The sequence below is a fragment of the Arctopsyche grandis genome, chromosome 2 (genome assembly GCF_051622035.1).
Source record: "Arctopsyche grandis isolate Sample6627 chromosome 2, ASM5162203v2, whole genome shotgun sequence".
Lineage (NCBI taxonomy): Eukaryota > Metazoa > Arthropoda > Insecta > Trichoptera > Hydropsychidae > Arctopsyche > Arctopsyche grandis.
The window spans coordinates 4,759,978-4,773,170 of record NC_135356.1 but is presented as its reverse complement, the minus strand read 5'-3'; the positions used below and the strand labels follow the sequence as shown (position 1 = coordinate 4,773,170).

Sequence of the window (13,193 nt, the reverse complement as noted above, 5' to 3'; positions counted from 1 at the left end):
GAAAATATCGTAAGTAATATCGTCGGTGTGAACGCAGCCAATAGATAGCATAGGTATAGTAATTTATTTATTTATAGGTTTTCACCACTGTGACATTACAGGAAGAACCAGGGGTGTTATTTCAACTTTTCCCGGAGGGGGGCAAAATTTTTGACCATTAAGGAATGACTTTCTTGGGGGGGTATTATATTAAAAAAATGAGTGAATTAAACTATTTCTTTTAACCATTTTTTCAGTAATAGAAAGGCAATCCTATTCAACAATTTGTTTCGTAAGATAAATGAGTTTTACAAATAGCTTTCAAAGCAAGACAAACATCAAAACAAAATATATTTGGGAGTTTTTTTTTCTGGGAAAAATCGACGTGTTTATACCTGACAGTGTTCTAAAGAATATTAATATTCTATTTTTGTTGGTTTAGTATTTTAATTCAAATTCATAATAATACATTTAACAACGTGGATAGTCCCGTTCAAATCTAGCCCCCCCCCCCTCCCTCAAATGATGCCCCTGGGAATAACCTAATGCGCCACAATGGCCTAAATAAGAAAACAAGACAAAAAAAATACATAGAATAAAAAGCAAAAGTACAAAAGTACGATTAATAACAAAAGAAAAATAGTACATAAAAATGAACATGAGGAAAAAAAGAATAAAATAAAATTTATAATATGATATATTACAAAACATCCCTGCAAGGCCCAAATGGTAGATCAAAATTCCACTCATATGTACATCACATTAAATTACGAAAATAAATAGGTTAAAATAATATCCGATAATCTATGTACGCGGAAAATATCGCATGCAGGCTCAGCAGCAACGATTTCTTTGAGAAGTCGAATAGCTCTTGGAATAGGAACCATTCGATAAATACCTGTGCGAACAGGAATAACTACCAGGGCCAATGAGAGGGGGGGGGGGAGTAAAGTTCGAGGGCCTGGACTACTCGAGGGGCCCCGTGTCGGAAATCGAACCTGTTATATAATATCATATTTTCTTATACAATTATTTAAAAAAAATAGCAACCAACATGTAGGTATTTTTCTAATAATTCTGATAGATTTTTCGCATATTAAATATATATCTAAAAGATCGTTTTTTTTTTATTGTGTCATATAGCCCAAAATCATTTTTCCTAGGGCCAGGGATTTCTGTTGGCGGCCGTGGGTACAACCATCAAATGATGATGTCTACCACGCACATAATTATTAGAAACATAAAGTCCCAACTGTTCCAGCAACGACGGGCATGACGTATTACACGTAGAAGCTGGAGAAAAAAACGAATTAATGAGAAGTTTCTTTGGAGTTCAAATTAATACAATATATAATAGGGCCGCGCCTAGGAGCTCGGTCGCCTGGGTGCAAACTAAAATCGGCCGTTCTTTAATTAATTTAGATCAATATTGTGTTGAAAATTTTAATCACATTGAAAAAAATTACCAGAAAAACAGACAGAAAATTAAAACGTTTAGTTCTGAATAGGACCAAACGACAAGAGAAACTAGACATTTTCAAGTTTATTAATTAAAATATAGTGTTTTCACCCCCCAATCCCACATCTAGGACATTGTTATTTCGATGACCAAACAATACTCAACATCCTTGAAGAAATACATCTGGCAGTTGCCATGGCCGCCGAGAGACAATCCGCGCCCCAATGCAATTTTGTACAGTAGACCCTCAGAAAAAAAATTATCTCAACGCAGTAAAAATATTTATGAAATACGTATGGTGTTTGGAAAGTTATGCGTGTTTAAATTAAAATCGATTATAATGAACAAAAATATATTTGACATAATTTTATATACAATATTTTCATTTACAAATTCAAATTAGAGTAATATTTAGAAACTTATGATATTATATACTAACTAGTAATCTGGGTGCACAAACTTGTGCACTCAATAAAAAGTGAACTTTATATGTATAAATAAATTAATTAAAATGCTGTTAATCGACCGGGCCCTTCTGGATCCCGGGCCCAGGTTATTTGCTTACTCTGTTTCTACATATTTGCATACTGCCCCCCCCCTCTAGGGATCCCAATCGAATATTCGAATTATCGAGTATTCAAATTATTCGTCTGATTTTTCAGCCATTCGTTATTCGAATATTTCATCAACTATTCGAATATTATTCGTGTATATATTTTTTTATAAACTAAATAAACATAATTTTTTTTTTGGATATTTGTGACTTCAAGTCGATCGTTTCTTATCAGAGTTTGCCAATTTATCTGATTTTCATTGTTGAAACGGTTCCTCAAATTGGCAAAAATCATCCTACCCGCTGTCACAATTATCTGAATTTTATTTATGTCTAAATTCATAGATATCTCAATGGATTAATCAATTGTCAATTTCGTGTTCTTGAGCCTCTAGAATTACAGTGATTTATGTAATAAAAATTCTGCAATGTTTGAAAATTTGAAGGCGCATTGGGGTCTACCTGTCAGGTCTTTATGGAATATATGTATGTATCTATGTAAAAAATGAAATAAAATATAGTGAGCTGATGTTAATCATTAACTATTTCTTTAAATATCTATATTTTTTTTCTTTTTTCTTGAACAATTCAAATGTATGCATTTAGTATAAAAGATTTATCAAATATTGATCAATCATGAGAAAAAGACGAAGCATATTTTTGATAATCGTTGCTTTATTTTATTTTTTAATGTTTAAGCTTTTTAATGATTTAGGTAGTGAAATTCTATCTAAGGGGTCAAATTATTAAGTGTGAATATGATGATACAAATTCAGATAATGCAATACCTTTCGTTGATATGTAATATAATATCTATTGTATAAAATGAAGTGTGATAATGTATCTCACGAGAACAAAAAAAAGGTTAACAATAGAAACCCATTTAGCGCAATGAGGCGCTGAACTCTGGGGATAAATTACATGTATTATATAAGTAGATAACTATATTTTATTTTATTACAGATAAAATAAATCGAATCAACAACACGACTAAAAGTAAGTAATTTGACTTTTGTTCAAATTTGATATATTTAATTAAAATTTTTATTATTTTTATTAGGCTTAAAATTTTAAGTTCCGCCACTGACTACATACGTATGTACATATATGTAGGTACATACGGAACGTATGTATTGTATAATATGCGAAATCTAAATTTGATATTCGTAAAGTGATGAAAATTCAACCTTGACATTTTATATTCGCTAAAATATGGTCACCACAATGTATTCTGATACGTACAATATATGATGATATGCAATTCGACTTATCAACCGTACACTTAACTGATTAGCTGACCAAATACATAAATACTTGTATCTAAATCTACATCAACAATATCCAAAAACAAAAAAAGATATGATACATGTCATCATGATCAATATGATTTTATTGTTTCATTGCAATATCAATAGTTCGAGTAAAGGGTTCGGTAATCCGTTTTGAAAATGGGTACCGTTTGCTTTATCGTCTTCTTTTGTATAGGATTGGTTGTGGCAGTGCTGGGCATTGTATTGGGATGGGCAGTTTACCCAGTCATCGTCGATGATAACATCATCAAGGTATGAGTCCAATTTTGAAATTATAAAAGATTTAAATAAATCTAGACTGTTGAAGCTGTTAAAAGGGATAGGAAAATTTTTCACCTGCCTTAAAATCGTGTACCACCACTTGGAAATCGCTGACATGACGATTTGAATTGTATTCGTTTTTTAAACCAAACCTGTGCATATTCTTTACCTGTCGAAAATATCATAATAAATTGCTTGATATATTAAACATTTTAAATGTCGAAATGTTCGAAATTTACGATCAAAATAAAAATGTGCGGCGCAAATGTAGGAGGGTCAATTTTAAAAGGGGTATATTTATAGGACATATTATCTACATATATTATATAAACAAATGTTATAAAAAGAAAACAATCAAACCTCACTTCAGTGAAGATTCCGGTCATCATAAATTAAAATTTCACCAAAAAACATACCAACATAATTAATCACTGTTATTAAATAGCTATTTAGAATATATTTGACATTAACTCATTAATTACCAAACGACACATTAAATTTAAAATTAACAATATGCATATCTAGTACATCAATATTTTTGACAAGTGTTTTGCCCGTTGATTTCATCAAAATTTACATGCGAGAATCATACCGTCGAGAGGAATCCCGGACACTGGGAAAAATAATTCTGGGCTCTATGACAAACTATAAAAAAAATCTTATAGATATATTTTAAACTGCGAATACTTGTATCTTTATGTAGAATAATATAAAATATCAATATAGGTCAGTCGGAAGTCACGACATGGGGCCCCTCAAGTAGTCCGGGCCCTGGAACTTTACCCCAGCTTCCCCACCCCCTCTCGTTCGCCCTAATCATACCATTAATTTTTGAAAAATTCTATGTACGTACATAAATACATATGTATGTATAAAGGGAATACAAACTAAAAGTTTATTTCACGCTTCTTTTAAATTTCCAACTTTATTCATATTACGTATCGATCGGAGTGGTCTCCAAGAGGGATGTACATATGTATTTGTATTTGAGTTTTGTATTAAATTTATGAATTCTGTATCTATGGACATACAATAATACAATGAACAACGTTTAAATGAAACCAAAATAAATAAAACACCATCTTAAATCAAACCGATCTATAAATTTTCCTACTTTGATTGCAAAATTTTTCTCAAATTATTGTTTTGAAATATAATACAGCTTTTGAGAAGAAGAAAAAACATTTTTTTTCTCTATAAATGGTATAGACGCAAAAGTTGCCATTTAAACAAATGGTTGTCGTGGCAACAAGACTATGCAAATACTATGTACATATGTACATGTTTTAAAGGTCATCGCGAAATGCTAAAAATTATTGAATTAAGTACTTACTACAGTGCTATGAAGGTATATTGTAAATACATATTTATTTATTTATCTAATCTATAATTTGGAAAGAGACTTTGTATGTAAGTATCCTTGGTCGTCGTCGTCGTCCGTAGATCGGTGACGTCATCGAACACGTGATTCGTTTTTTTTTTTTTCGATCCATGGGCGCCGATTTGTTTTTTTCGTTTCAATGGATTCACCCCCGCGGGGGCGGAAGGCGAGTAGCTTCATGGGGCCCCGCCAGGGGCGCCACAAGGGGCGCAGCCCCATGGGGCTCAAAAGGGGGTGCAGCTTTATGGGGCACAGCCTTATCGGCCGCAGCCTTATGGGGCGCAACCTTATGGGGCGCAGTCTTATGGGGCGCAGCCTTATGGGGCGCTGTCTTATGGGGCGCCGCCTTATGGGGCGCCGCCTTATGGAGCTTATGGAGCCCCCCTGCGCCCCGAAAGGGGCGCAGGGGGGCGTAGCCCCATGAGGCCCCGAAGGGGGCGCAGCCTCATTGGGCCCCAAAGGGGGCGCAGCCTCATGGGGCGCAGGGGGGCGCAGGGGGGCGCAGCCTCATGGGGCGTAGCCTTATGGGGCGCAGTCTTATGAGGCGCTGTCTTATGGGGCGCCGCCTTATGGGGCGCCGCCTTATGGAGCTTAGCCGCATGGGGCCCCGAAGGGGGCGCAGCCCCATGGGGCCCCGAAGGGGGCGCGGGGGGCGCAGCCTCATGGGGCGAAGCCCCATGGGGCGCAGCCTTATGAGGCGAAGCCCTAAACGGCAACTGATCATGGGGGCGAAGCCCTTGGCGGCAATTAATCATGGGGGCGCGGAGGGTTGAAGCCCTAATAGGCATTAACGAAGGGGGGCGAAGCCCTAGACGGCAATTAATCATGGGGGCGCGGAGGGGCGAAGCCCTAAAAGGCAACTGATCATGGGGGCGAAGCCCTAAACGGCAATTGCTCATGCGGCGTGGAGGGGCGAAGCCCTAGAAGGCAAAGGCTCAGGGGGGCGCCGAGGGCGAAGCCCTAGAAGGCAAAAAAAAAATATTTTTTTTTTGATTTTTTTATATATTTTTTTGATTTTTTTTTATTTTTTTTTTTTTATTTTTTTTTTAAATTTTTAAAATTTTTTAAAATTTTTTTTTTTTTTTTTAATTAAATGTTTGCTATTAGCTTGGTCATGTTTAAGCCGTTTATATTATAAACACTGAGCGAAGCCGGGTAATACAGCTAGTTTAATATAAAATATAAAATCAAATATTTCAAGCTCTTTTTGATAACTGTAACAAGTTGACGAAAAATTTTAATTAACACATGTATGTATATAGTATGTCTGTTTACCTAAATCATTTTATGAATTTTACTATTGACTGGGTAATTTATTTGATGCAAGTATCTCTGTTTATAATGGAAAATTTATTGCAATCAATTAAAATTCAATCAGGTTGATCGATTTTTGATTTGTATCTTAAATTATTGGATGTCACTTAACGCTTGCTATGCAATAAATTATCTATATTGATGATGAAAATTAATTATGATTTTGATGGAAAATTTTATTATGATAATTAATCATAACATTTTTATCGTTTATAATGTTTGTATTATTATGTACATATATGTATGTATGTGTGTATAAACACAAAAAAATGTTAAGTTGTTTGCTTTTTCTCGTTTGAATCTTGTTCGCGACGCAAATTTGCATTTAAAATGCTTGTACGTTTGTACATACATATTTGTACATACATATATTGTCCATACACACGTATGTATAGGTATTATTGTAATAGGCAGAATTTAACTACTTAATTATAATTTCCAAAATCATTTGACAAAATCGTATTTTCAATCACAATAATACATAATATATCTACATAGTAATTGATTTACATATGTATAATGGCTAAAGCATTATTGTGTGAATTTATGTATGCGTGTATCAAAATTCTCGAGAATAATCTTTAGGAAAATATTCCCACCGTTATATGTAGGTTATATATAAATTTCAAAAATCAAAATAGTATAAAACATTATTTTTTTTGAAAAGTTTTACCACTTTTGCAATATCTTTCACCCAAGCTCAATGACATAAAAATGCTGTCAGGATCAAGAATACCACCAGGCTTTATGTGAGGTACCAGATGTGTCTTTAGCACATATAAATATTGGGTAAATATTGGCAAAATCGAGCGTACCGGCACATCAAAATTTAGCACTTCACCACTGATTACAACTGAAAATATAGTTCAACTATATATTGTTATTAGGTAAGACGGAGAGGCTTTTGTGAAAACGTCACGCGACTAGTTAATTGAGTTGGAAAGTCATATTTTTGTTTTGAACACATTTTTCATAACACTGTACTCATTATCTTTATTTGTAATACCTAGCAAATATTAACGTATGGTTGAATTCTAAAGCAGTCGTAAAAACATCAGAGCTGTCAAAACGCAACTGTTATATTACAACTGGCGCACATTGTTGAAAGTGTGGTTGCGCTTGTAGAGATATAGTTTACTAGTTGAATTTTACACAAATTTGAATGACCTAAAACCCCAATTTGAATATATTACAACTGAAAATACACTTTGACTGTAACCAGGGCTGTCAAAAAAAGGGGGTGGGGGTGAGCTAGGGTGACGTTCCAGGTACCGGACTACTCGAGGGGTTCTGTGTCGGAAATCATAGATATTTTTCTAATAGTTCTGATAGATTTTTCGCGTATTAAAAATATATTTATAAGATATTTTTTTACGTTTGTCCTTGGGCCCGGAATATTTTTTACTAGGACCCTTGATTACTCTCGGCTCTATATATATATATATATATATATATATATATATATATATATATATATATATATATATATATATATATATATATATATATATATATTATATAGAAACACTTTGGTATTGGGCGTATTTTTTGTCATTATTTTTTCAAATTTTGATTATGCAAAATTTAATAACGCATTTTCAATACATGTATTATATGTATGTGCAGACATATGTATGTATCACTTGCCAAAAATGCTATATGGACGAATTTTATTGGATTTTAAATAGAAGTATGATACCTTACGAAATTGAAATGAAAAACTGAAACATGAATGTATGTATAATGGCGAATATTTTATAAAGGCGGAGCTTCAACAGTGAATCAATACTTCTATATAAAAATAAACTTTGTTGTGACGTAATACGTACATTGTTTATTAAAAATAGTCCGAAGCAAAGGAAAGGGGATGAATCTAGGGCTCGAAATGGAAATGTTCAAATGAAAGCGCTCGATAATTTTCAAAACATACTTTTAATTTATTTTTTAATATATATCATAATACATATAATATGTATATATGTATATTGTTATGGATTTTACTTGTTATAATTTCAGGAAAAATGAAAGAGATTCTTTATTCACTGAATTTTTATTACACTTTTTATTATTTTATAATCACTTATTAATTTTTATTAATTAAATATATTCGAATAACTTGAATGTGAGATTTTATGGCTCTACCACACTTAATTTATTTTTATTTATTACCTTACTTTATTATTAATTATTAATTATTTATTACTATTTTTTAACAATTTTTATCCATGGCGGGGGCTATTTGCACGGGGGGTTAATGACCAGGGGGATTTTGGCCGGGGTATGTGTCCGGGGGGTATGTGTCTGGGGGGTATGTGTCCGGGGGGGTATGTGTCCGGGGGGTATGTGTCCGGGGGTATGTGTCCGGGGGGTACATGTCCGGATACCATATATATTTTATCTTTTTCTTGTTTTATGTACATACTAGCTTTATTACCCGGCTTCGCTCGGTATTTGTAATATAAACCGCTTAAACATGACTAATCTAATAGTAAACATTTTATTAAATTTATTTGAATAGTTTTATTTTATATAAATTTAATTTGAATACTCATTTGTTTTTTTTATTAAATTTACTGTCACGAATAAACAAACATACATATATAGTAAGTCTCGTATAAAAATTTATATGTACACCCCCGAGGTCTGCGCCCCCTTGGGCTCCGTCCTCGGCGTCTGCGCCCTCTAGAGGGCGAAGCCCTAGGGCTTCGCCCTCGGCGCCTACGCCCCCGAGAACTTCGAATCCTTTGAATCGGAAAAAAGCGAATTATTTGTTCGATGACGTCAGAACAATAGACTGTCGACTATTAATTAAATTGACGAAAAATACATAGCTACATACATACATGCATACAAACATACATACGAACAAGCTTTAGTGTTTTATATGTAAGATTTTCCAGTCACCAAATTTCATAATAATGACTATATGTATACATGAAAACAAATATACTAAAAACTATCCAATTGTTTGATTTAATATTTGTACAATATCATATTTAAATTGAAATGAAATGTATTGAATTTGAATTTGGAGTCAAAAACCTGTAGCAAAGATTTGCTGATGTCAATGTTTTATGTGGGTCGTGAAAACTGAGAAGCGACGCCAGAGTTTAATAGTGGTGTGTGATATTCATCGATTTTATGATGATGTCAACGTCTAGCGTTTCTGTATTTATGCATTATGGCATTTATATGACTCATATTATTTCAATCTAGACTGCGAGAATTTGATGATGTCGATATTTCGCATTGTGTTATTATAAAGGTGTCATCTTTCAATGTCAATGTTTGAAACTCTTGTCTATTTACATTTGCAAGTGTTATGTGAGAGTATTGAACGATTCGTGTGAGGTGCATAACAATATACATATGTATATGTACATATAAAGTTTACGAAATGGTATGAACATTTTGTTATTTTACGAGTGGGAGCGTTACGTTCCTGTATTCCTGAGCCCTGAACGAAACAGTTGAATTAGTTAATATCTAGTAGGGATTGCAATACCTGTATACCGGTTAATTTCAAAATTTACCATTTTATCGCGAATTGCGTACATATACAGGCATATAACTGCATAATGTTACGTTAGAATCGATGCAAATGACACATTGTGGATAAGCTTATCTCGATTCAAAGTCTGGAATTTGTATATTTTTTTTATTTTTTACTAGCCTCTTCTTATCAGTATTGCATGTGGCTATTTCAGATTGATTACAGTTACTGGCAACCGAATCGTATTAAATATGATCCGACGGCTGTTTCAATTGTGATCGAAACTCTCAAATGGTTCAAATTATAAATAAATAAATGTGATTTGGTTAAAAATAAAAAATAAAATTTATTTATTATTCACATTTATATGACATTATTCACCTGAGATTTATTTTTAATTACACTGTTCGACAAATGACGACTTATTTTTGGTTCAGAGACGATATATGACTTTTCTTATAGATCTATGCCCAGTGAACACGAATATGGTAATAAAAAATGTTGATTGGCTCGAGATTCGGAGATATATGTGTTTTTTAAATATTAAAGATAAAATACCCGGCTATAGATTCCAAGATTCATTTTGAACAGGAAATTGACAGATTTTGCGACATCGACCGAACAACACCAAGATATAGAAAAAAATCGCGCGATTTAAAAAACACATATATCTCTGAATCTCGAGCCAATCAAAATTTTTTATTACCAGATTCGTGTTTACTGGGCATAGATCTATAAGAAAAATCATATCTCATCTCTGAACCATTTTTCGTGTCGAACAGTGATATTTATGATTAACATTTTTGGGAAAAGTGACCACATATGTATGTACATATGTAGTATGTATAGTTATTTAATCCACGATTTTTTTTTAATTTACTGGTAAATACCGGTATACCAGTATTATATAGGGAAATAGTATATTAGTGAAAATCATTTATCGTTTACCGGTTTATGAAATTTTACTGTATGTAAATTGCAATCCCTATATCTAGTTGATATTTTATATATGTATGTACATACATATGTTTCTATACGACATCTTTTCAACTTGAATTTTAGATTTTTTTACATGTGAACTCAAAAAAGTTTGCCATAAAAAAGGACCAACAAGTCTTTAAATCGTATAAAGTTTTTATTAGTAAAGACATACAGATACATATGTGTGTAGATATCCTGACATTATCTGTTTTGAATCGTTTATGATCCGGTCAAGTCTGAGGAAAGGATTTTTTTATACACTTATCATTGTATTACGCACTGCTTCTCAAAATTTCATTTACAAAATCAATTAAACCTTTTTTCATAGCTGTGACATATATATATAGTCACATTTTCGTACACGAATATAGACAAATAGCGATATTTTCAACTTGTAAATAGCATGAACGAAAAAAATCTATTTGACCGCTTTAAATATTATATTAATTTTTTTATAAATAGCTTAGTTGGATTTTCGATTGTCCTGATCTTTATAAATAAAAATAATGCGTAGCACATTGCAGATTCCGTCTGCTTTCGTACGTGATGGAATGCGAGATATTTGTGCAGGGCTTGAACGTTGAACTCGTGGGTAATGCTGCAGAACTTGCGGATCGATCCCAGGTGCTTTAAATACATTGAAAGTGTTCCGGTTGAATATGATCAACAGAAAGAACCTGGACGAATGGTGAAATTTTTAAAAAAATGAATGAAAATCAGCTTATTCCAGAAGTGAAAAATATCAAAACTATATAAAAGTGGAGAAATTTTTTTTTTACCCCACAATTCACCATCGCATCCATCCACAGATTGTTTAAATCAGATTTACGAAATATTTACAATACAACTAATGGATCAGGGTGTAATGGAGACATTCAAATACTTGCGTCGAAAGCATATTCAACGATTGGTAGCAGAAGAAAATAATGAAGAAAAAGTTTTTAGCTTCCACAAGAAAATTAATTTATAACATGGTTGCTTTTTAATTATTTTTTTAGATATGTCAACTTTTATAAAAAACAATTATGCAGACTACCTTAATTAAAAATCACTTAGTTTTTTTTAATCCAAAACAAATTCTTTCAAATTTTACCACTTTCCAAAAATAAGTTATTTGTGAAAAGAGATAGGCTATCAATATTTTTGATTTTTGTTATATTTCAGTCACATAAACAGATACGTATATAAATGATAAGGTATCTGATTGATTGACATAATATAGTGTATATTATATATGATTGGAAATCAGTGTTTGCATTAAAAGTACAATAAATCACACAATCTTGCTACAAATATTCCCTGTAGTGACGTCCGTGTTTTTTTTTTTAAATAAGCAGTGCTATCTATATACGAAAAAATTAAAATATTATGCAAATACACATGTATACATATGTAATTCAAGAATAAAAAAAAACTTCAGTAAATAATAGCCTGCCCCAGCTTAGAGAAAGTAAATAATTTTTTTTTTGTGTGCATTAATTACTACATACGCAAAGAATATTATTTAAAAAATGATATCTCGCATATTCCAAAGTAGTGTTTATAATAAGTATTATATTTTTTTGTATACTTCTGAAGTCGTTATTTCGTTATTAAGTCGGGTAAGTAATTACATTATAAAACAATAACTTTACTACCTAGTATGTTTATCAACAATTGTTAAATTTAAATTCTGTTAAACAAATAAAAATATCAATCAAATTATCCAATTGTTCTTGAGAATGTAAAATCACATACACTATTTATAACCATGCAGGACTGATAAGAGGGAGAAAAAATTCCCGAGAGCCATGTTATTAATGGAGAAAATCACAACGAGAATAAATTTTAAAAAATAATAATCAGGAGCCGAGAGCAAATAATGTATCTACTATCTAATTTTTGTTTCAACTATTGATTTATATACTTGATAGTCCTTATTTATTAAGCAAGATTCTATTCCAATGTCCGATTAGATCCCTCCGTAATACTTCATTATTTATCTGAATCTAATAAATGGTACTGGAATTTTTCGCAAATTTGCAAATTTAATGATTCTCCATATATGTCTTCATTTTTATTCTATTGTATAAAAAATTTTAAGTACTAATGTATTAAAAATAATCTCACAATATGTGTTACCTAGTATGTAAAAATAAAAAATAAAATAAAATTAGCTTCACTCGGTTATATATATATATATATACATATACATATGTATGTAGTACCCAGCTTCGCTCAGTATTTGTAATATAAACAGCGTAAACATGGCGAATCTAATAGTAAATATTCATTTGTATTTTTATTAAATTTATTTGAATCGAAAAAAATAGAATATTCAAACAATTGAATTGTCGTCATTTGTTTTGTTTGCGAAGTTCCCAATCAAAAATACTTACATACATACATAAATAGTTACATACAAAGTCTCTTTCGAAATTATATATTAGATATATGTATATACATATATTCCATTTTGTTGT

General features: G+C 32.0%; 1 protein-coding gene across 1 annotated transcript in view; it reads left to right on the top strand.

Annotated features, from left to right (window-relative positions):
* The first annotated feature begins 3,387 nt into the window (after positions 1 to 3,387).
* The window catches only part of Snmp2 (Sensory neuron membrane protein 2), a 30,692-nt gene continuing 20,886 nt past the window's right edge, over positions 3,388 to 13,193 (top strand). Inside the window, exon 1 of the mRNA XM_077446434.1 lies at positions 3,388 to 3,553. Coding sequence (XP_077302560.1) covers positions 3,440 to 3,553 — 114 coding nt within the window. The 5' untranslated portion in view covers positions 3,388 to 3,439. The remainder of the gene's footprint in view (positions 3,554 to 13,193) is intronic.